Here is a 24705-nt window from a genome sequence, read left to right as displayed (position 1 = left end):
ACGCATAAGATGTACAATAAAGTTATTGTATACCGGGATCATTTTTACTCATTGTTTTTGTATGAAATAACTTTTAACATGTTTTGATTATGAAAAAAATTGTGGAAAAACATTTTAAAAGGTTAAATAGTTATGGCTCCTACACTTCTTAGCCTAGAATTAACACGGTTGCTATACGCAACCTTCAATTACTTTGGCGCACCCCTGTAAAAAATCAGAAATACCCTTTTTAATTCTTTGGTTTCTGTATGAAATAGTTAACTATATTTTGTTCAATCTGTATGAAATAGTTAACTCTATTTTGTTCAATCTGTACGAAATAGTTAGTTCCACTATGTTCAATCTATACGAAATAGCTAATTCTGTTTTGTTCAATATGTACAAAATGGAAGTGTATATTTCATATAAGTTACATGAAGTGACTCGAAAAAAACCGAAAAAAACGGATATTACCTCAATTCCAAGGTCTTCCAATTCAAAAAAAATCGTCCATGTCAATCCAAATACGTATTCTAATTTTATCACATACACGTTACACTAAAAAAATTCAAGTTTACGTGAATAAAAATAATAGGGGAAAAGGTTGAGAGAAAACAATAAAAGTGGGGGTTAGGGTTTTTTTTTTCCAGAATGAAACAAATGAAAGAAAAAGGGTTGCGTTAAGTAAAATCATGCTGCATTTAGCAACCCCCAGAATTAAACCCTTACGTATTTGCACGTACGTAATATGCTTATGGCTCCTACACTTCTTGCCAACAGAATTAGTTTCTGTTGCAATAGTATAGAAGGTGGGAATGTAGTCTCATTACCTAAAGGTTTTTGAAGGGAACAAGCTCGTAGTGCGGTGTTCTCAACAAATACCCCTTAAATATTTTGTAACATGAACATAACTACTCTTGTACATATTATGACTCGGGCACTATACCGAGTTCTTTAGGTTCTGCTTTGCAATGCTGATTTCAGGAATATGTAATGCTGTTTTTCTAGCATGACCTCCTATAATGTACTATCTAGCTTGCATTAACCTGCTATTTGAACAGATCAAGCACCCGATATTGGAATACAAAATGCTATCCCTTGTAGTTGTTTTTGGACTACCTAATTCCCTCGATTTTACTTATACGCTAATTAATTCTACGAACTAATTCCGATATCTTGGGGGACCGCGCGCGTTAGCGCGCGGTCCCACAACTAGTAAGTGAAAATGAGAAGAAAAAAAAAAAAAACTAAAATTAGATACAGTAGGCTAGTAGAAAGTGTGAAAGTGGTAAAAGTGTAAAAGTGTGAAAGTGGTAAAAGTGTAAAAGTGTGAAGTTATGTTTACGCAAAGGCCAAAGCCAAAGTGGCCTTGTTTTTTTGGATTCATAAGCGTACGATACCACACAACCCACGTGATATGCATGACTTAGTATTTGGTATACCAAATTACCAAGCATGGGCTAAGGAAAGTCGATCAGCTTCAAATGTAAAGGTCAGGGTTTAATTTTCGTTAGGTCCGATTCAATAGGGTTGTCAAATTAGGTCATCGGTTAGTTACAGGTCGGGTATAATCGGTACGGATATAATCAAATAATGTCGTTGTGGAGGTCATTGTACTTATACGATTGAATGTATGATTTTTTTTTCGTGTCACTCTATTTTTGTCAGAATTCGGTTGGATCGGGTGCTTCCAAGGAGTATTTCATTTTCCCAAAATAGAGTTGATAATAAAGAGGTTGTCACCTTCAACATGTAGATTCTTCTATTTGTAATTTGAGTGATTAATGAAGGCCTTTATGAAGAAAAAACACTTCTACCATGAAAGCTGTTGCCGAAGACTGACATGCCCCATCAAAGTTGAGCTTGTAGAAACCCGTTGTAGGAGGGTCCCAACGGACTAAGAGTGACGGTACAGAAGGAGAAGAAGTGGGAGTGTGTGAAGTGAAGGGGGGACCCTTAAGTTGGTGAGCATCAACTATCTATCGGTATTGACTAATACATGACTATATAGAAAGATCACTTAAAACTTATATACTTCCTCCGTTCCGGAAATATCGCACCATTTGGTTTTTACACTATTCACACTACGACTTTGGCCATTTTTTGTGATTCATACGTAAGGAAATTTTAGTCATGTGAGGTCATGTTAGATTCGTATTGATATATATTTTTCTAAATATAAATTTTTATAACTTTTACTTGCACACGATTTGAGATATTAAGAGTCAAAGTAATGGTTAGAGAAGTAAAAATCAACCATGGTGCGATATTTCCGGAACGGAGGAAGTATATTTTTCCGTGGAGGTAAGATGAAGTGTTCTACCGGGTCAAAACCTCACATGGGTTAACCCGCCCGTGTTATCAGACTAGATACTTTAAGAGTGAGGGAATGGTAAGGGGAACTCTCCCTCAAAGTGTCTTTATTGGGGATTGAACCCCAACCTTTTGGTTGTAAAGTGAAATTCTTTCCAATAGGCCAAGGCATTGCTTGGTACTAAAAACTTATAAATTGTTATGTCATACTAGCTCCTAATTGTCTTTTTGAATAATGTAGATATTTGATTTTGTAAACCATTTCCCATTAGAAGTAAGCAAAAATTCAAGATACACAAAACAGAGTCAAATCTGGTGGTTTCGGTTCTAAAATCTGAACCATAGCCAATTGGCTACATTCTTACCTCCTTCATAAACTAATTTCCATAGTATTTGTCATGCATTCCAACCTTTTACAATTTAGATAGTGTATTTTTAATGTTTATAAGCAGATTTTATGGGCTTTACAATACTTATATTTTTTTTTATAAATGTCGAAAGATAAGAAGAAAAAACACATAAGTAGCGCCTCCGTTCGCGCGCTATTTTTAAGTGATCAATGTCAAGAATTGAAAGTAACTGGAGACTATTACAAGGTTCATTATACGTGCTAGTAGAACTAAATGACCTACATCTGCAATCTAGTTTGCTGCTCTATTTGCTTATATGAAAATGTGCTTGATATTCCATTCGTCAAAATGGCAGAGAAGATTTTTGATGTCCTTGATGATATTGTGGAGCTTCCATCGAGTAGGCCAAATATCATTTGTAGTGTTGATGATAAGAAGGTTGTCGCATTTAATGAGAGGTTTATTTATTCCTCTATTTTTAGCTTTTTGGAGCCCTTTTTGTAGAGCACAGACTTTCGTACGACCTTATATCTATACTTCGTATGGTAATAGTACCTATATGGCTATATCTATCTATATTATCTAATGTATATGTTAGATATACAACGGGCGGGTAGACCCATAGGAATTTCGATCCAGTAAGTCACTTCATTTTACCTTAAAAAGAATGTTAGATATACCCAAATATTATTATCATCAAACCATGCCATGCATTTTTTGTAATATTATATTTTCCTTAACCTCAATAGTCAACAATGACAATAACATCAAAAATTACCTTGTGCAAAATTATTACCCTTGCGGTAACTGTTACAACGTCGTACATTATATTTTCGTCGATTAAATTTCATTTAAAAATAAAAAAAGAAAATCCGATTTTTCATGTCGACAAGATAAAAATCTAAACTAGTGATCCAAGACGAACGAGGGAGGAGAAAGCGTACGATTGTGAAAAGTATGAGAAGATTGATGGAGGTCCCATTCCCAGACAGACAGCTCAAATTCAATGATCCAAAATGGAAAAAAAGAACAGCCTAAAAGCAAAGATTAACTGAAAATCCAATGTATTTGTAGCAGCAAATAACCAATCCAATCCAATATTCTCTCTTTCTCTCTCCTCAATTAAACATCTTGATCATCCTGGAGAGTGCAAAAACACAATGCCAACCGTTGCTCTTGAACCGCTCCTTCACCAATCTATCAGACAATCTCACCCCAAAATTCATATAATTCGGCCTCGAAAAATTGTACCCTTTTCACTGAATTTCAGTTCAAGAATTGCCAAAATTGGTGGGAGTTTTGTTAGCTATGGACCTTCAAAACCCCTCTTTCTTACTGCTTGTTCTGCAACTACTACGCTTCCTGTTGCCTCGCAATCACAACCTACGGCAATTGTTTACAGTGAGACATTTGAGTTGCAATGGACGAAAAAGGTCCTATATTTTGATCACCCCATTTTGATTTTTTAAAGTTTGCAGAAATGGGATTTTGTTGTTTGAGGGAAATGTCGATGATTTTTGCCTAATTTTGTGTGATTAAATGTTGTTTTTGTTGTTTTGGGGTCTGATTTTGTTGGTTTTGTGAAGTGGGTTCTTCTTGTTTGATTATATTTTTATGCATTTTCATTGAATTTGATGGATGAATTTGTTGATTTTATTAATGTGAGTATTTTTTAATGGTTTTTTTTTTGTTTGATGGAAATGTCATGATTTTGCCTAATTTAGTGTGATTAAAATGTTCTTTGTGTTGTATAGGGGTCTAATTTTGTTGTGTTTCTGATTTGTGGGTTCTTCTTGTTTGATAAGACTTTATGCATTTTCATTGAGTTGGGCTTGATGAATTGTTGATTTATTGGTTTAAAGGAGTTACTTTTTAGAAAAAAAAGATATTGTAAAATTGATTAGGTTTACTAATGCTTTTGGTTGATTTGGAATGTTATAGGTGGAGGGCAAGATGTGTATTAGACTAGATCAAGGGGAAGATGGAGATAGTTGGAAATGGACAGTTGGGTGCACTGTTCCAGGGAAGTGGGTTCTACACTGGGGTGTGAATTATATAGGCGATGTGGGAAGGTATAATTCTTTACTCCTATCATTCTATGTTTGAAATTGTTTGAATGTGAATGAGTTTTCTTAGTTTGGGTTTGGTTATGTGATCTTTGTTCATGTTTAGCTAATTAGGGATGTCTTTGAGAATTACAACCAGTGACATTTGGAATATTCATTTGACCCTGATTTGTATTACCCATTGGTTCTGAAATTGATGAGACTTTAGGAAAATAGTTCACTTTAACCCTTGATCAACACCCATACTCTTCCTCTTTTCCCAAGTAACATAATATGAAGTTGTGATGGGTTTCACTTGTTGGGTAGGTTTATTTATTCAATTGTTTCTTTTTTTCTTTTCCCAATGGATGTTCAGGGAGTGGGATCAACCTCCAATTGAAATGAGGCCTCCAGGTTCTGTTGCTATAAAGGTATTAATGGTTTTGATTTAAGAGCGCATAATATCTTGCAGCTAGTTTTTCCGTGTGTATAATGTTTAGTTTAAGCCCATTTGTAAAATTGCAGGATTATGCTATAGAGACACCATTGGTACAATCATCTTCCTCTGAGGGCAAGGACAGTCTTCATGAACTAACCATCAATTTCGATTGCAATAGTAGAATTGCGGCTATCAACTTTGTGTTGAAGGTCATTATTTGAACCGGAGCTTGTGTATTTATTACCCATATGCTATATCTATATCTTATTTTGCCTTAATGAGTGCAATTTAAACAGGATGCAGAAACTGGATCATGGTATCAGCATAAAGGGAGGGATTTTGTGGTGCCTCTTGTTGATTATCTCTGTGATTATGACAGTGGTAGCGGAATGAAGAGGGAATTAAGTTCATGGCCAGGTGGAATATATGATGATGCCAATTTTTTCACTGAGGTTTTGTGTTTGGCTTTGAATAGTCTATTGTTTATTGACTCTATTCCTTCCTCAGCTTATTACCTTTAATAATTGCAATATTTGGCACACCTCTCTATAACGCTGTAGCTTACTGCTTCTCACTAACATCATATGATTGTCAAATACTTGTTACCAATTAGTTATGTTACGATGGAACTTCTGCAATACCAGATTGAGCAACTTATAGAATAAAATGGCTATTGCATAATCTGGGTTTGGAAAGTCCCAATGCGGTAAATTTAGATTGTTGGTTTTCTTCGAATTTCCTGTTAGTTCATGCAATAATATCTGTTGGGATCGTAATTACTGCTCATTTTGTGTGCATGACTGGTGTTACTAACTTGGTCTCCTAAGTTGATTTTTATGAATTTTGGTAGTGGCTCTAATAAAAGATAAACATTTTGTGTTTAACAAAAGTGAAGCAATTTTCTAAATCCAGATTCTTTCCTGGCTCATGTAGGAACTTTTGGACAGATGTCTGACATGCTTCTTCAAAGTGAAGGCCCTGAGGGTAGAGATGAAGGAAGTGGTGAAGAAGCGTCTGCTGAACCTACTTTAGCAAATAGGTTACTTGAAGGGTTTTACGAAGAGCAGCTTATAGTAAAAAAAGTTCCTGTTTGTAATTCACTTTCTGTCTCTGTGAAAAAATGCTCGGAGACAGATAAGAATATTGTCTCCATAGAAACTGATTTGTCTGGGGATGTAGTAGTTCACTGGGGAGTATGTAGAGACAATGCAACGAAATGGGAAGTACCAGTGGCACCACATCCACCAAATACTGAATTATATAAGAATAAGGCATTGCGTACAAGATTGCAGGTATGAAACTTGATAAGAAAGAAATACAGAAGCTTTTTAAATTTTTTTTTTCTCTAATTAAAGTCAAATTCAGTGCATATACATATATGTACTGTTGGTTAGTCCTCTGGTCCATAACTCAGTGTCTTTTTCAGTCTCTCTAAAATGTAGGTGCTGTTCTAGTGTTCTCTACTCGGTAATAGTAATCTGCATTTTCTATTGTTTGTTTCTCTCTTGTCTATGCCGGTTAAATTTGAACACATTTGTTTATGTATCAAGAGTAATTTGGTGTTTACTAATCTACAACAACAGCATGATTTTCTTCATTCATATAATTAATTTGCATGTCCACTGAAGCTAGCTTACTTGTTGTTACCATACACTTTGTTGGTCTGCAACCACCAAGGGTCCTGGATGGATAAATACCCAAAGCTATGTTGTGTTTGTGGTATATTTGACTGAATTCTGCCATCAAAACTGATCAAGTAGTGAACCATATATATATTCAACTTTCGTCAAGACATTGTTTGTTTCAACAATTTTTCATAACATAATTTCTTGCATAAAATGTGTAATCGCAAGCTTCATCCTTGCCTTTTGCAGCCCAAAGGGGATGGATTTGGAGCTAAAGGAGTTTTTACTTTAGATAAAGAAATTACTGGATTTCCCTTTGTCCTGAAGTTGAATGATGATACATGGTTGAACAATAGAGGAAATGATTTTTTTATCCTTCTTTCTGAGACTCAAAGTGGAGGTAGTCCATCTGAAGAAATAGAAAAGAAGGTATCTTCAGAAACAATCTCTACTTCTGTGAGAACGGAAGAAGACCAACCAAAAGAAGATCAAGAAGATCTTCCCCCTACTTTTACTGATGGAATCATCAAAGAGATACGGAAATTAGGTACTGGCATTTCCTCTGACATAAAATGGAAAACAAAGAGTAAAGAAGCACAGGAAAGTATTCTGCAAGAGATCGAGAAGTTGGCTGCCGAAGCATACAGTATCTACAGAAGCTCAACTACAGCCTTTCTTAAGGAAGCTGTTTCAGAAACTGAGGAATTAGAAATTCCAGCAGAAATTTGCTCTGGGACAGGGACTGGATTTGAGATTCTATGTCAGGGATTTAATTGGGAGTCCCATAAATCTGGAAGATGGTATATGGAGCTCCTCGAAAAAGCTCCCGAGTTGTCATCACTTGGTTTTACTGTAATTTGGATGCCACCACCTACTGAATCTGTATCACCTGAGGGTTATATGCCAAGTGATCTTTACAACTTAAACTCGAGGTTAGCTTTATTTATTGCCTACAACTATTTAGGATTTATCAGTAAGCTCCTTACAATATTCTAGCTGGATTATTTTGTTATATTAGAAATTGTGCACTTTTGTACCAGAACAGGTAAATGTTCAGTTCATTTTTGTGGTGTTGACATGTACAACTGTATTGAATGCATATAATTTGTAGTCATGATAAGAAGGCATATTATTATCAACCGATGAATTTTCAGTCTATTTAGACGAGTTTATGACTATCACTTCTTTTTCTGGTTGTCACTACATTGGAAAATAGATATGGTACAATTGACGAGCTGAAGACTGTTATCAAGGCATTTCATAAAGCTGGCATTAAAGTTTTGGGAGATGCTGTCATAAATCACCGCTGTGCACACTCCAAGAATCAAAATGGTATTTGGAATATTTTTGGAGGCCGCCTTAATTGGGATGATCGTGCAGTAGTTGCTGACGACCCTCATTTCCAGGTTTCTGCTTTACTTTTTTTGTTTTGTTTTAAAATGCATTATACTTCCTCGTTTCTTTTTACTTGCAATACTTAACTTTTCACGCTTGACAACGCATAACTTGAACAATTAATATCTTTAATTATCGATAAGTAAAAATTATAAAATATTGATATTTGGAAAATATATATTAAGACGAATCTAACAAGATCCGACATGAATATTTTTTTCCTTACGTATAGATTATAAAAAATAAACAAAGTAGAATATGTGAATAGTGCAAAAAGCAAAGTGTTGCAACTACAAAGAAACGGAGGAAAGTATATATTTAAAAGAAATGTACTTCTTGCCCTTTTATGCCTTTTTATTGATTTGGACTTTCAAAAGTGTGATGACATGCAGAGCATTTTACCTAATTGCAAGATTGATTGGGTTAACATCATAATTGTACTTTGCAAGCTGCGGTTTACAAACAAACTGATGAGATTTATTATAATCACTCAAGTTGTATAGATTAGATAGGAAAATCGAGAAACTCTTTTTAGTAATAAAATAAATTAACTAGGGGACCTCTCAATAAGGTTTGTGCTTTTGGTTGCAGCTAGGTCTCTCCCTTTAGTTTCACGCTTTTTAGTTGAGCTAAAGTTTGCACCATGAACCCTCTTTATACGGTCTGCTAATTCTCGACAAATCACATTTGGATCAAACGTCTTTCCCCGACTGCACTTCTTCCTAGGCACCCTGATCTTCAATTCACAACGGAAGCCAATAGTTCCAGATTATCAAATCCATATTTCTGTATATCACCTTCAATGCTGCTGCATTTTGGAGTAAAATGTGTGCAGAATCGGGAGTATTTTAACCGGAAATAATTTTCAAGGGAAACACAATTGTAAAATAGTTTTCCTTTGTTTCCGTACAAGAAAAGTTATTGGGGAAAAAAACTGGAAGTGGAAAGGATATATGGGAGGAGAGAGGAAAATGTGGCATTCCTTCTTTGCTAAAGGAAAATGTTTCCACCTTGGGGAAGTTGTTTTCCTCCCCTTAGCAAAACAAACAAAGGAAAATGGGAAATCATTTTCCAGGAATATGGTTTCCGTCAAAACAAACAGAGCCTAAATCATGATCAATATGGCCTATTGAGAACATGTTTTCCTCCTGTGATCGGTTGAATCTGTAACTTGATGTGTACAGATTTTTAAAGATCATTTCATATGGAGGTAATGCACTTTCAGCATTTCATGATGTTCACTCTGATATCTTTGCTACCAGCACTATGCTTTAAAAATGCTGAAACAATCTCGAGGTCCATACTCTAGTCCTGCGTTTCTTGTTCTAGTTAGTTAGGTGAACGGTGAACCCTTTCATCTGACTTCTGATGGTAAAGATAATTGCTGAAATCTTGTGATGTGGAAATTACAATGGTCATAGCGATGCGGGATAATAGTCTTGAAGAAGACGAGGTTAGTGTTATGCAGCCTAAACTACCATGGATCAGTTTTCTTTGAGATTTGTGCTAAGGAGGCATTTGTTGCAGTGTTTTTACACTGAAATCAACACTATGTTGGTACCTGTTTAGTCTGCTCGAGTAGAGTTCTCCATTTTTGAAAGTTATGTGCAGATTAGGATGTCTTTGAAGTTTGAATCTCTGTAATAAATGGCGTCTGCTGTACCCTGTAGAAACTTGCAACACGTTTATCAATGCATATTACTTCAAATTGTCAATAGAAGTTTGGATCTTATTCCTCTTTTTTTATTAGCTAACATTACCCGAGCTTGGATAAATTCCTATTTGACTAAGATTTTGGTTGTTTTATCCAGGGTAGAGGCAATAAAAGTAGTGGAGATAACTTCCATGCTGCACCGAACATTGATCATTCACAAGACTTTGTAAGAAATGATCTTAAAGAATGGTTGCGTTGGCTAAGGTTAGTTTCTCTCTTTCTTGATGTCGTTAGTTTGATCTATCATAGTGGTCTTTGTCTGGGACTTATGCTGAAGCTGCAAGACTGATTTAGCAAGTGATAGCTATTATATATTAGTGGCTCTTATAGGATATCATTTACAATGTGCTTGCTCTGTATCATGAAAATGTTTTTATTTTCTGGTAACGTAAATGCAGGAAAGATATTGGCTATGATGGCTGGAGGCTTGATTTTGTGCGTGGATTTTGGGGTGGTTATGTCAAGGATTACATTGATTCCAGTGCACCCTACTTTGCTGTTGGGGAGTATTGGGATTCACTTAGTTATACGTATGGAGCGATGGATTATGATCAAGATGCTCATAGACAAAGAATTGTCGACTGGATCAATGCGACTGGCGGAACTGCGGGTGCATTTGATGTCACCACAAAAGGAATTCTTCATTCCGTAAGTATCTATTATGTCCTAGAATAGTAGAAGATAAAGTGAAATTGTTTTGAATTTTAAATTTAGGATAATTTTATTTTATCATGAAGAAGTATATCTTTTGTGTACATTTTCTGCTGCATTATCCATCTTGCTTGAATGGTATGGGTCTGCTACTCTTTTATCCTGTTATCACATTGTTATTTCTGAAAGACTGAAACTATAAAATTTTGGATTGCTATGCCTTCCAAGTTTCAGATAAAAAGTGTACATGCTGTTCTACATTACTAATCTTTTTGATCCAAACTTCCTGGACAAAGATTTTATTTGCGAATCATGGATGGATATTGCTCTTACAATTTTTTATTACTTGAGATGTATACGTTGCAGAATTTATATTCGCTGAGCAATCGTAGAAATTTGCCCTTTTTCATTAAGTTATCTGATACAGATGATTTATCACCCTCTCCGTATTTTATTAAGTAATATAGTTTGACCGGCACAATATTTTAGGAGGGTGAGTTGATTTTATTAAAATAAGATGGAAGAGCGGGTAGAGGGTTATTATTTATGTAAGAAATTGACAGTGGGTGAATTATTCATGTGGGAAAAAGATGATGTGAGTAAGTGTGGGGACCATACAACAACAACAACAACAAAGCCTTAGTCCCAAAATGATTTGGGGTCGGCTAACATGAATCGTTGTAGGAGATCGTCATTGTCACCAATCAAACCAGAAAGGAGCAGGAAGTAAAAAGAAAAAAGCAAGGAAGAGAAGGTGGAATTAATGAAAGTAAGATAAGAGAAAAATGTATATATATTATAGAAGAAATATTGTAAGAGATAATAAAAAATTAGTAAAGTTTAAAATAAATGAATAAGTAAAATAAGTACATTTCAAAATTGCATGTAAAAATAAAAAAAATTCAAAAGAATTTTAAAAATAAAATAAAAAATAAAAATAAGAATAGATAATAAATTAAAAAATAGAAAAACATACAGAAACATGAAAGCTGTATAAGTCAAATGAAGTCATCAATATATATTCTCTCCCTCCACTCTGTCCTATCCAACGCCATATTTTCCTCGATCCCAAGAAAGCTCATATCGTGCTCAATCACCTTCCTCCAAGTTTTCTTAGGTCTTCCCCTACCCCTTGCAATTCTATCATTTTGCCACCCTTCTATCCTCCTAACCGGGGCATAAGACAGAAAAAAGAATAATATAATTGCAGTTGGGACCATGACATGTACTCCCTCCGTCCCTTAATACTCACACCGGTTTGACCGATGCAGGTTTTAAGACAATTGAATTGACTTATTAATTTAATGGTGTTAGTTGATAATGGAGTATTTTTTTAATATAGTTAGTGGGAAATGTGTAAGGGGTGGGGAGTGGTGAGTAGGGGGTGTGAATTTTTAAATGATTTTTGTAGGAAGTGGGTTAGTAAGTAAGTGTGAGAAATAATATAATATTGGTGAAAATTTCCATTTATAGAAGCGGTGCAAGTATTAAGGGACGGTCCGAAAAGGAAAGCGGTGCGAGTATTAAGGGACGGAGGGAGTATCACTTACTAAAATACTGCCGAATAAGGAAATTGTATCACTTAATAAAAATACGGGGGGAGTAATACATTTTACATTTATGGCATGCTTTGTTTGAGGGCATCAGGGGGAATAAGGGACGGACTAACTTTATGAAAATCTTAGGTTGCATTGAGGGTAATTTGGGAAGGCAACATTTCTCAAGTATCAGGGAGAAAATTATCCTACCTTCCCTAGGGTAACACCAAAACAATCATCCCCCTAGAACATGCATGACACGGTGGTCATGAAAAAATCTTATTAGCTCTCCATTTTGGGAAGTCTTTTTGACAAGCCAAACTCATCAGTTACCACATCAGCCTTGAACATTCTCACCCAGTGCTTGAGGTACAGTGCTTGAGCTCATCCCTGTGCCTTCCTCTCCAACCAAAGTCGAGTGGATCATTATTAATTTTGACACTTAAATTTTCGAGGGAGGAAATATATATTCTTGGTGAAGTACTCTGGTTATCTTTCTCACATACATCGCTTCCCCCCTTTATAAATAGAAGAACTATGCACCATTCAAAATGAAACTTAATGAATGTCATATAGATTAATAAGCCGAAGGAAGAAGTGAGTTTCTCAGAAGCCACATTGCACACAATGTTCAGTTTGGATCTAGTTATAGTTAGTTTAAGCATGCTGTGATAGTCTTAATGGACTTGCATAGCTTCTATAGTTCTATTCCAGTTTATGTTTGTATTACTGGAAAAGAGTAAATTGCGTTCACTAACTGATGTTATTTGCCCCAGGTTCTGGAGAGATGTGAATATTGGCGACTGTCTGATCCGAATGGAAAACCGCCCGGGGTTGTTGGCTGGTGGCCTTCTCGTGCAGTTACCTTCATTGAAAATCACGACACTGGTTCCACCCAGGTGCACACTTCTTTTCTCCTGCTTTGTCGTGTCGTGATCAAAACCTCAAGATCGCAAAAGGATTTTCAAGAATCTTTTTTTTGTTCCATATTCTCAAAATTTGTGTTCTATTTCTCAATTTTATGGATAATCCTCTGTTTCCAATTATGCTTTGATCTCTTACCTCCCCAGTCTGTTGGCATCTTCTTTCTGCATCTATATATATTCCTTTTCAATTTTTCATTTTCAGGAATTTGTGCTTATTTTTAATTGCACTGCATTCTTAAAAGTTAGAACTTGATAATCTTCTTTAAATGTTTGTTTGGGAAGAGAAGATAGCTATTGTCTCCTTGTAACATGTATGCTTTTGCACTTTCTGGAAGACTAGATAGTATATAGGACAATGGACAATTGGACATAAGCATGCTAATAAGAAAAATATTGCCGTAGCTAATTGCCTACCTTTTAAAATGGTTTACATTGAAAGGGAGGTAATGTTATCAGAAAATCTCTTCATTTTTACTCCAAATTTAGCTTCCTTTTACCGATGTTCCAATACAAACTGATACTCCGTAATACCCCTGTAGGACTTTTTCTTGCATTCTCTCTATGACTCTATTCAATTATCCTTCTATGCCAACGAAACTTTCAATCTGTATTGGAAACTTTAGATGCTGTGAAGGTTAGGCATTTGTTCTAAGGCATTGATAACTGGATATGAGACAATTAGACAATAATGTAAGACATCCAAGAGTGGCACATTTAATTCCCTGACTTCCCAGGTTCAAACCTGGTGAATTCTTGTTCCGATTCTGTTAGGCCCATTTCTTACCAATCCCCCGATACAAAAAAGGGTAATGAAATCTGAGAAATGGGTATCAAATTAGCAATGTAACTGTATGTTTGCCAACTTTATAACATAATTCTTCCTTGTTGTGAGTAAATCTATGTTCGCCAACTTTCCTTTTTTTTTTTGCTGATCTTTAATTTCTCAATTCTCACTGCCTTTACTTTTGTATACTTCTGTGAAGGGTCATTGGAGATTTCCTGGTGGCAAGGAAATGCAAGGTTATGCTTACATCCTGACTCACCCTGGAACACCAGCAGTTTTCTACGACCACATCTTTTCAGACTACAAATCGGAAATATCTGCACTCATCTCTGTCAGAAATAAAAACAAGATCAGCTGCAGGAGCAGAGTAAGAATCTAAATAGAATACTGATTGTTTGAAATTCTCTGCATGTTTGATCATCTTTCGTAGTTGATAAAAGTTTCAGCTAGTTACCGTGTTACTGAATATGCTGAAGGTACCTTAGTGAGCTACAATATTTCAGAAATGCATTCTTTGACCTTAAACAACAGTATCTGACCTCTCAACAGTGAAAAGACACTCCTACACTTATACAAACTGATTTAGTCCTATTATCAGTTACATACAAGTAATCAGTCGGAACAAAATTTTCAAAAGATAGTGTTTTGATATTTAGCTGGTGGATATTTCAGGTTAAGATAACCAAATCAGAGAAGGAAGTATATGCAGCAATTATAGATGAAAAAGTGGCTATGAAAATCGGACCTGGTCATTACGAGCCACCAAATGAGTCCCAGCAATGGTCTGTGGCTGTTGAGGGCAGAGATTACAAGGTTTGGGAAGCAGTATGAGTACCTGCATCGGTTTCTTGAATCAAGGTTGGGAGCATTTCAAGATGTATTTCTCAATGTAGATTATGTTGTAAAGTAGTCATTATTACAAATGCACGGAGTCTATCTATAATTATTGTACAGGAAAACCAGGAAAGATTGCAATTGCTGAAATTGGATCTGCTCTGCAGTCTAGCTGTGTTATTCTTGCTTTTATTTAACTGGAGAATTAAGTATGAACACGATGTTAGTTTTTTAGTACTGGGACGAATGTACAATTTTATGTACGAATACCATTTATTACAATACACGAGATACTCGTGTTTATTCATTCCCGTTTCTGAATAAGTGTGTCAAATTATACAGAGCAGATTCATTGGCATCTTCTTGGAAGAAATGTGCCATGCATGTACTTCTGATTTGTCTTTCTTTTGGCAAGAACCACATTCAACGCCAATAGAACAAATAACCAAAACACAAGTGAGGTTGTACAGTAAAACCCTGCTTTGTTAAGATGAATTTTAAAGTATTTTCTGGTGAAATTTGCTAAACAATATCTATGTGCCTATAAATGACTGCGAGTCTCTGAAAGTATGACTTCATCAAAGTGGAACAAGAGTATACAGTCACTACACTGGTACAATCAGGAAATCTTCAGTGTACTGTACTGCTTATTTCTTGTACAATTGTAGATCGCAATGTTAACCTATACATTTCGAAGCAATTTCGTATCCTATGTATGTACATAATTATATCTATTGTTACACGACCACTCACAAATGAAATCGCTACAAAGTACTTTTATTTCAAGAAAGACAAATTTGTGCAAGGCTAATTCCATTCAGTATCATATTTTATCTTCAGTGGCTACATAACCAATGAGGTAGTTCGGGAGGTGCCTTGAGTATACAGGCGTTCTTTGTTGATTATGTTCAGGAATTTTCCAGCATGCTTTCATTTCCTTGGTTATTCTGGTAGGAAACTCTGAAGCTGGCACGATTCTCAGTTCCATCTTCCCTGCCATTCCTTGGTAGCTGTTGCTGATAACGTTCCTGAATTCCTTCTCAAGTGAAGTTACATTGACATCCATACACCGACTCAGTCCCCAGCAGAAGACTACAGTTTGTTCCGAGTCTACATTTCCAATCTCAACATATTCTGTGGGGTTCGGATCACAACAAACACGCATCTCCTCCAACTGAAACGAAACCCAAATATGAGAAATAAAAAAACTAGAGAGCTCAATTAAGCAAGCACTGTACACAGCTCTAAAACACCAACAAGCCTAAAGTTGTCAAATGAAAAGTATCACTTACTTTCAAAATGAGAGAGGGGAAACGTGACTTCACCCATCCGACCCAATCACCCATATCATCTTTCGCACAAGCTAAAAGGTAAATTTTCAGATAACGGGAATACAGCTTCTTGTAAACATTACCATAAGGTTCAAATAAATTTTCCCAGTCAAAATCAGCCTGCAGGATCTCCTGTAATAATATAGATATAAAATGTTAAGAATATAAGTAAGTGAAAGATGTAAAATACAAGAACGACAAAGGTAAAAAATAATTGTATCTTTTTCTCCATTACAAACAGTTTAATGAGCCATTTATAATACTATATGTTCTGCTTACATCCACCAACAATAGTGTATCTTTTACTCCTTTAATGAACAACGGAAGTCAATACTCAAAAAACACAAACTCATACTAAACAACCGCGGACTGCCACTAATCATATCACTCGTTGCACAAACTTATCTACTCGATAGATTATAAAATGGTCCCATTGGTGGCGTGTCATATAACAAAAAAAAGAAGAAGAAAAGAATGCTAACCTGGGTGATTTTATGCCCTCGGAGAAATTCAGCCCTGATTCGGTTGAATGTGCTCCGTGTGATGTTGGACTGGCAGCATCGATATGGGCTACAAGGCAGTTTAATAGGTATCCAAGTTTTTTTCTCGGTCATATCTTGCAAAACTTGCATTATTCCATCTTGCAGAAAAACAGGAGTAGGCCAGGGCCAACTGGCAAATGTGTGAAAGAAGTTCATCAGAAGGGCACTTAAGCAAGCATCTGGACTCGTCTGACAAACAAAAGCCGATAATATAGCTAAATGTATCCCTCCGAAAAATCCAAACAGCTGAAAATGATCAGAAAATTGTCAAATATCCAGTAATGTCGGACTGTCCCAAAAATGTAATTAGATGGGAATACACATTTGTAACTAGAATAAGAACATTGAAGATGTATGAGAGATGCAAATTTTGTGTCAACTGCGAGTCCGGCACGACACAACATGCAGATATCCACCAAAATAGCCATCCCTGGTCTTCTTCTATGCACTTTGCATTATTAGTAGTGTTTACTGTATCTAATGACAAAGTGGACATAAAAGCTCTCACCTTAAACGGAAATTTAGCTTCAAATCAATATACAAGAATGTCAACTAGGAAAAGGGAGTACCCGAATACTCACTAACCCACCTCCAAGAACCACCCACCTCCAATGTTCAGGATGAGGAACCTCGAAAATCAAGGGAACCTCATCTACTTCTCTGTCACGAGGTTGCCACCAGATTTGAATGTTTCAAACATTGCGCCAATATGGGACGCGGAATTAAAAGCATCATTGTGGAAAAATAACATAACCACTAGAAATGGACATAAAATGGTCGTTCTCTTCTCAAACATCCTCCCTAAATCTAATATGGGGACAATCAAGGAGAAAATAGAATACACCTGAGATGTAAACTTCATATGTCCTGCATCCCACCCACATTGATATATGTAACTCATATTTGCTCTGAATAACACGATGGCACAACAACTCAAGTTCATGAGGATCACACCACAACCACAATTTTGCTAAGATTATAACCCTCGCAAACAAAAGAAATTGTGAACATATAAGACTAAGGCATCATTTGAAGCGGCATGTATTAGCTGCTTAAATAGAGCCTGAGGAAGCCTCACTGCACATTGTTGTGGCTACTGCAGTCTGCAGATAATATGAAGTGCAGTGATGCAGATATTTTTTCTGTACACAAAATAAAATATGACATTGGACACTTGTTAAAGTGGACACTCAAAACACAAAGACTTCATTTGTGGCAGCAATATTTATAGTACTACAGCCACAGTCCTTACGGAATTAATTGCATAATTACAGTTGTATAATTATTTACACTGAAGGACAAAGTGGCAACCTGCCCACAAAGGTCAAAGTTTTAGGACATTTCTGACAAGTGCTATTGAAACAATTTAACAAGTTTGGTTGGGAAATCCAACAGAAGGGAAATTTGCAAGTGATGATCATCTGGTGTTAGTAAGAAACAATGATTCACTAACTTGAAAAGGCTCATATTATAAAAACTAAACCTTCCATATGAATCGATTCCCAGTTTAACATGTAGTAAACCTGGCACATTGGAACAGTTCTTATGTTTTTGCATTTTGCACTGAGAGAAAGTGGTGAGAACAAAAACTGCACAAAGCAGTCTATTTATGGTAATGTAGGATCATGCATTATTTATTTATTTGTATGAATATATAAGAACCAACAAATTTCCACTCATTTTTTCTTCTGGCAAGTATAGCATGATGATCCCAAATTACGACAGCTCTGGATGAGAGAAGAGAAGAATAAGGTTATAAAGAAAAGGAATATTATTCTTAGTTCTGAGCTTGAAGCAATTCCAACTTTGATTTTGAGATTTTTTACACAGTCGAGCAGAAGATAAAGAAAGGATTTTGATTCTAGGAGATCTAGAAGTCACATACCAAATGTGAAACTAAATGAGAACAATCACCAGGTTTATGTTTTTAAAGCATGAAAAACAGCCGTGAAGCACATAAATGCGAAGGCAAAATGTCCATCTTTGACTGAAAAGGTTTGAGCAAAGATGACTTACATTACCATAAACACCACGTTGTTTGGCCCAAAACTTGATGCACCGTAGCAATGACTGAAAATTCTGCAACATACAAACGACTGATATGAGAAATTTATAATAGCTTGCAAACTCATAAATGGATGGTGATTGATGTGGTCATTACACAACATAGGGAAATTCTACAGAATATTGTGAAATAAAATGAAAACTGATAAGTTCATCAATTTTATGTAATCCCAGCTTTGCATAAAAAAGAAGAAGATATTATTCATCAATTTGACTTGCTATTATTTCTATGATGGTCTCCAGAAGTTAACAGTGCCAAAATTCACCAAATCTGCTTGCACTATCCTCTTTATCCGCCCTTCACAAGTTTGACAACATTTAAGCAAAAGTGCACAACTTGATCAATGAAGTAGAATTCAAAGACCTTCGCCAGGTTGACTATGCGAAGATCATCTAGCTTTCAAGTCTTATGGTTATGGGCATCAACTCAAGAGCCATTCAAAGGTTACCCTATAAAAGTATAAATTCAAGCATTACCTCCCATCCCTTAGCTAAAGCCAATAAAGCCTGATATCCCTCAAAGTCATTATTTCTCCCACTTGTCCAGGGAAAAAAAATACATCATATTGTATTTCCATGTTTCAAATTTTTTATAATGGGTCTTACTTCAGTAGCAAATCCCAGAAGTCATCTACAAAGAATAAGAATGTAATAATTATGATTGAAATAAAGAATTTGATGAGATTGCAACTAAACAGGTCTTGATACTGCCGTACTGGTAATTAAGCAATTGAGCACATGTGAACTATTAATATTTTTTCTCAAAACCTCATACTCAACAATTTGTTCTAGATAAATCAATCCCCATGCACTAGGCCAGCATAAAAACCGTGTTCAGTAAGACTACTAGTATAACAATCTGTAAATGAGTTATGCTCTTTTGAAATAAAATCCACTTATCTGAACTTATTTCTTCTAGATGAAAGTGAATGAAACGAGGCCATATTTTGTGATTTTAACTAAATGTGGATTCTAACACGAATTTAGAATTTGAAATAATTTTCCTTCTCAAATTTCATGTAATTTCAGGCATTTCAATTTGACAGAATTGATAGAGATTTTAGAAACAATAGGCTAATAGGTAAGAGAGAACAAACAACATCATATATAATAAGACCAATAGGAATCGAGGAGAAAAAGACGTTGACATTAAAATTAAGACATTGATAGCATCACATGCATAATGGTGGTTATGGTGCAGTGGAAGATGGCAGGGTGATACAGCCACCACCCATTTTGCAGAGATCAAAATTATTCACTCCACCCAATTGTAATATTGTTCCATCTTTCAAAATTGAAAGTGTGACTCTGGCTTGGAATGATTTGACAAATATATCCTCCCTCAAGATATTTATTTTTAGATTTTTTTTTTTGGTGTTGGGTTGTTGGCCTTGTGTTTATCAGTTGTTAACTACTGCAACTCGAATCCGGATTCAAAATCATTCTGTCTAGAACTTCTAGTTTTTAGCGCTGGACCAATTAAACTGGGAAATTCGGCAGATGGATGTAAATGGGCGGGGTGCATGTAGGTTTAGCAGTTTAGGCACTGAAAGAGTTCTACAAGGATCTCCAATTATTGCTAAGAATGAAATGCTCTAGAAATCTTGACTTAAAGGGATAAATTAAAGATTAAAATTGAAAAAAGAAGCACAAATTCATACTTTTTAAGGTAACATTTTTCTCCAGGCATCATAGTAAGGGAGAACAAAATTCCCAGCAGTATGGGGTATAAATACCAATAAATAATGCTTGGTTAAAACTCAGAAACAAGATCAATAAGAAAATGAGATGACTTGTGACTCTCTGACCAATATTAAGACATTAGAAAAGTGAAGTATCAATTCTTGGAATTTACTTTTATTCTGAAAACAAACCCCTTTAGTAGAAAAGGAAAGATATCATTAGCAAAATAATACACCGACAACATCGTGTAATCGTGTTGGACCACATTTTCATATGGCCATGCTGCTTATTTGACAACTTTGCTACGGAAGTTCTTGTGAAACTGCAAATTCTTCTTTTTTAATTAGCTGTATCAGAAATAAAATTACTGGAGGCTCTGGAGCATGTCAATAGAGGTGATTTCATGCTTCACATTAAGCGAACGTCAAGAAAGTTAAGGGTTGATTGTACAGAATAATATAGCAAATAATAGGCGCACCCTGTGGGAAAATTTTATGTTTGACTAACAAGGGTCTGTACTACCCAAATAGAATATATCAAACAACATCTCCACAACGTCACAAATGATGGCTCGCTTGGCACAATTTTCAAGATTTTTTTTATTTTGGAAAGAATAGAAACTACTCAAAATTGAACATACTACCTCCAGGTTTGGAACAAGTTGAAGGATGCGTTGGTTAACGCGTACACCAGATAAGCTTTTCCAACTCGTTTCATCAATACTGGTCAGGAACATTGGGTTCAGCAAGTCTACATTCTGCATTTATATTATATTGAGTAAATCAAGTAAGGAAATCATTTGTTAAGAATGGGTTCTTTGTACCACTTAAACAAGGGGGGATTACAAGCACATTGTAACAGAGACAAACTCAGCCACGAAATAAATAAAAAAAGACCGAAGATTAACACTCATTTATCCCTATAATTAAGCACTCCATCTTTAAGCAGAAAGCCCTTACTCACTTCAGGAACTGACATGACTTGAAGTTGAGCATATGGCATATCAACAGTGACCCCTTCACATTTAAACCGCATTAATGGTACCTTAGCATCCTGAACGCAACGGATTTCAGACACTTCAGGTTTACATTTAAGAATATTGTATAAAACAATACAGAAATCCTCCTGCAATGCCAAAGACTGATATGAGACAACTTATCACAAAAGGTATCCATGAGTCACCAATTCCATTTATAGACGGAAAAAGAAACTTACTGCCATAGTAGCAAACTTAGGGCCAACGCATAAAATATCGATGTCTGATTCTGAATTATGAACCTGAGATAAATGATAAAAATAAAATTACAACAGAGCATTTTGGACCTTCACTAGTCAGTGATCACCAGAAACAAAAATATTTCTATAAAAAGTGTTCACTTAAATCTAATGCATCATCAACATTATTCAATCACTCCCTTGACACCAAACTATTTTTTGAGCATCAGTCTGAAATATATGAACTTGCAGAACCATAAAGAGCTTCATTAGGAGCAGATTCAATCTTAGGGTGACTATAAGAGATATTGATAATTTGCAGAAATATAAAGTGGAGAAAGAAATTTTAAAAGAGAATAAGGAAATTGATAACTGGTTAAAAGAAGAAAGAGAGAAGCACGGAATTTGATCACATAAACTCTCCCTCCCATTTCCCCACTTTACTCTGACGTCATTCCAAAAGCTAATAAAATCTCAGGCAAAGTCCTAATGTACTCATCATTCACCCCCCAAGGCAAGTTTTGACAGAGTCTTCTACCAAACCATAACCCCTAAGTCCACTTTGGCGCGTATGTCGTTGACTGGTTCTTACTTCTAAGCTATTAGATATTAACTATAGTAGAAGTTAGCCATCAAACTTTAGTGTTCTGTGAAACAAACAATTGGATTGATATACAAAAATATAAAATGAACTATTTAAACTCAAAAAGATTTTTTCTTAAGTTTTTATACCACTCCTAAAACCTAGCCCAAAACAGTACTTCACCAAAAAACTGATTTTTTGCAGTTAGAAGAGTATTTAATTGGTAAAAATTCTAAAAGCCTATTAAGCGGCTATTGCCAAACAGGACCTTAAACTAGATAAGTAAAGTCCCAGCATTAAAATATTCAATCTGATCACAAGGTATGAAAAAGTTTAAAATGAACAAGCCCGAAACTCTTAATACATAATTGTGAAAAATGAGTTCATGTGTGTAAGATCTAATATGAAACATGAGACTAATGACGATGCAGAGAGTAAAAGGAGAAACAGAATTCTCACACCAAGGCCAAATGATCCATAAATCAATATTGTAGCTGATGCATCTCTAATCACGTTTTCAGGAAGTTTCCTCTGCCAAGCAACTTTTGTGATCCAATGCTGTACAATCTATAGCACATCGACGATCAACATGGTTACATGAGCCAATTAAAAAGTAAGTCCAAGGACACAAATACAGTCAGAATTGGTTGCATAAACACAAAGAAAAAGCAGACGTAGTTCAAATGACTATCCTATAAATGTGAGTTCAGCTGCAGAGGGAGAGAACTGAGTATCTATGTCAACAACTCAGCAGCTTAGCTGACTAAAGCACTGCCCATGAAAGCATGACTGTACAACTGACTGATACTCTTGAACAGAATTACAGCACATTAGTAGACAGTAGCTACTCAAGAAGGCAGTGAATGCTACATCACTAACAAAAGAATTAATTTTTCTTATCTGAGAGTTCAATTTTTCTCAAGTCCTCGTGTCAGATACTCGACCTGGGCCGTGGTTACTGCACCTAGACACTTCACTTTTGAACAAAAAATATGCAAATTTTTTCATAAAACTGAATGTCAGTGTCTTCTAGGCTTCTAGAAGTTGGAGGAACATAGGGCATATGTGAGTACATGACAGGAAAATACACTTGACAGTAGTACTTAAATATCTTCATATTGCAAAATGCAAACCAATATTTTGACTTGGATAATGAGGAAATATAGCTCTAAAAGCACAACCTATAATGACTTCTTCACAATTTTTTGTAGCTCATAGATCGGATATTAAATCCGTAACAAAATTATTTATAAGAAAGGCATACAAACGTATGACTAATATCTACCTCAAGAAGGAGGTACTCAAGAAGGGGGTTAAAATATAATAAAACGAAAAAAGGCTCAAACTTGATTTATGTCTTGCTCAAAAACCTAAATTACTACACTCTCCGAATGAAAAAGGAGTTCGTTGCTTTGATTTCACAAAATTTGAAGATATGTCACTATTAATATAGATACTAATTTTACAATTAATACCTTGGTGACATTTTCATACTATCTTAGCATAAGTAATCCCAACTAAGCCAGCCACTGTCCATAGACAAAAGCATACAAAAGTTTCTGATCAAGATGATATGCCACCGCCATTACCCATATGCGGATAAGCCTCTAATGAGGCTCCGGCCAAGGTCGTATTGACAAGCTATTTCCGTTATGAAAATCTGTTCATTTTCCCTCAAGTTTCGTCCCAAAATCATTTGCTCAAACAACAGTAAAAAAAAATTAGAACAAATCTGAATAAACACAGCCAAAACATGAATTTCTGAATATGGGCAATCCTGTAAGCCAAATCCCGCTTATTATATAAAAAAAAAAGGCGCAAACAATTTATTAAAAATAAAAAGCAAAGAAAATAGAAAAGGAAATACCTTCTTGAGCTTGTGAATGATGGATTCTCTCTTGAGTGTCTCTTCATGAGACAGCACCAGACCTTTACCAGCCATAAACTACCCAACAGCAAAAAGGGGGGGAATTGAAATTAAAATTAAACCCAAAAATAAATAAATAAAGCCAAAAAAAATGGAATAAATGGGGAAGAACCTGGAGCAAAGAAAGAGAACGATGATCATCCATTCGAAGTTAAAGACAATGTTGAAAGTTTCTGGGTAATGTGTAGTTTATTGTCACTACTACTGAGTACTGATAATGCTTATTTGGGAAAGTGCTGTTTCTGCGAGTATCAGAAAATTACGAGTATGAAGCCCCCAACGTGAGTTATTGGAATTTGGGAACATTACCCTCCCGAGTCCCGTTAAGTTTATTATAGACTACCAAACCGGTCATCAAAGTTTCAAATTAATAACGAATGAATCAAATTCGAGATTAAGCTATCAAAAAATAAATTAAATTTGGGATTAAGGGAGGATTTAGAGTTTTATACTGTTAGAGTGTTAGTTAAAGTTCTTTGAATTGAATACCAACAATGGTAATATTATCTTCATCTCTTAATACTTGCCCTGTTTTGACCGACAAATTTAATTAACAAAGTAGTATTAAAAAGTAGAAGGTTGATCATTTATATATCAAACTTTCAAATGAGAAGTCATCATATTTACGAGATATTTGTTTATTTCCTGCATATCTTTACATGTATAGGGCCTCAATTTATTGTTTCGCCTTGGGACCAAAAAATCAGGGACGGTCTTAGTCTCATATGGTTCTGATATGTTGGGTGAGTCAATATATTTTTCAGGTT

General features: G+C 35.5%; 2 protein-coding genes across 2 annotated transcripts; one reads left to right on the top strand and one right to left on the bottom strand.

Moving 5' to 3' along the window:
* Positions 1–3563: 3563 nt before the first annotated feature.
* LOC110784479 (alpha-amylase 3, chloroplastic) lies at positions 3564–14900 on the top strand. Its single transcript, XM_021988935.2, has 13 exons — positions 3564–4075; positions 4584–4714; positions 5064–5118; positions 5213–5335; positions 5423–5543; positions 6060–6418; positions 7001–7683; positions 7968–8157; positions 9958–10064; positions 10259–10508; positions 12826–12948; positions 13959–14126; positions 14432–14900. The coding sequence occupies exons 1-13, from the start codon at positions 3803–3805 to the stop codon at positions 14588–14590; spliced, it is 2742 nt and encodes a 913-aa protein (XP_021844627.1). The 5' UTR covers positions 3564–3802; the 3' UTR covers positions 14591–14900.
* Positions 14901–15151: 251 nt separating this feature from the next.
* LOC110784480 (nuclear poly(A) polymerase 3) lies at positions 15152–24249 on the bottom strand. The gene is made up of 10 exons (XM_021988936.2): positions 24051–24249; positions 23879–23956; positions 22471–22578; positions 21429–21491; positions 21177–21338; positions 20857–20970; positions 18483–18545; positions 16407–16712; positions 15886–16056; positions 15152–15767 (listed from the first exon to the last, which is right to left on the bottom strand). Exons 1-10 carry the CDS (start codon positions 24081–24083, stop codon positions 15417–15419), a joined length of 1449 nt encoding a protein of 482 aa, XP_021844628.2. The 5' UTR covers positions 24084–24249; the 3' UTR covers positions 15152–15416.
* Positions 24250–24705: the final 456 nt, after the last annotated feature.

Source organism: Spinacia oleracea, chromosome 1 (genome assembly GCF_020520425.1).
Source record: "Spinacia oleracea cultivar Varoflay chromosome 1, BTI_SOV_V1, whole genome shotgun sequence".
Lineage (NCBI taxonomy): Eukaryota > Viridiplantae > Streptophyta > Magnoliopsida > Caryophyllales > Amaranthaceae > Spinacia > Spinacia oleracea.
This window is presented reverse-complemented; position numbering and strand designations above follow the sequence as displayed.

Excerpts from the sequence above, each read along its gene's own strand:
- LOC110784479 (XM_021988935.2), top strand. The coding sequence starts at position 3,803 with ATGCCAACCGTTGCTCTTGAACCGCTCCTTCACCAATCTATCAGACAA. Across the intron at positions 8,158-9,957 it reads CTGACGACCCTCATTTCCAG|GGTAGAGGCAATAAAAGTAG; the intron begins GTTTCTGCTTTA and ends TGTTTTATCCAG. Across the intron at positions 10,509-12,825 it reads CAAAAGGAATTCTTCATTCC|GTTCTGGAGAGATGTGAATA; the intron begins GTAAGTATCTAT and ends TATTTGCCCCAG.
- LOC110784480 (XM_021988936.2), bottom strand. The coding sequence starts at position 24,083 with ATGGATGATCATCGTTCTCTTTCTTTGCTCCAG. Across the intron at positions 21,492-22,470 it reads ATGGATCATTTGGCCTTGGT|GTTCATAATTCAGAATCAGA; the intron begins GTGAGAATTCTG and ends CATTTATCTCAG. Across the intron at positions 18,546-20,856 it reads AACTTGTTCCAAACCTGGAG|AATTTTCAGTCATTGCTACG; the intron begins GTAGTATGTTCA and ends TGTATGTTGCAG.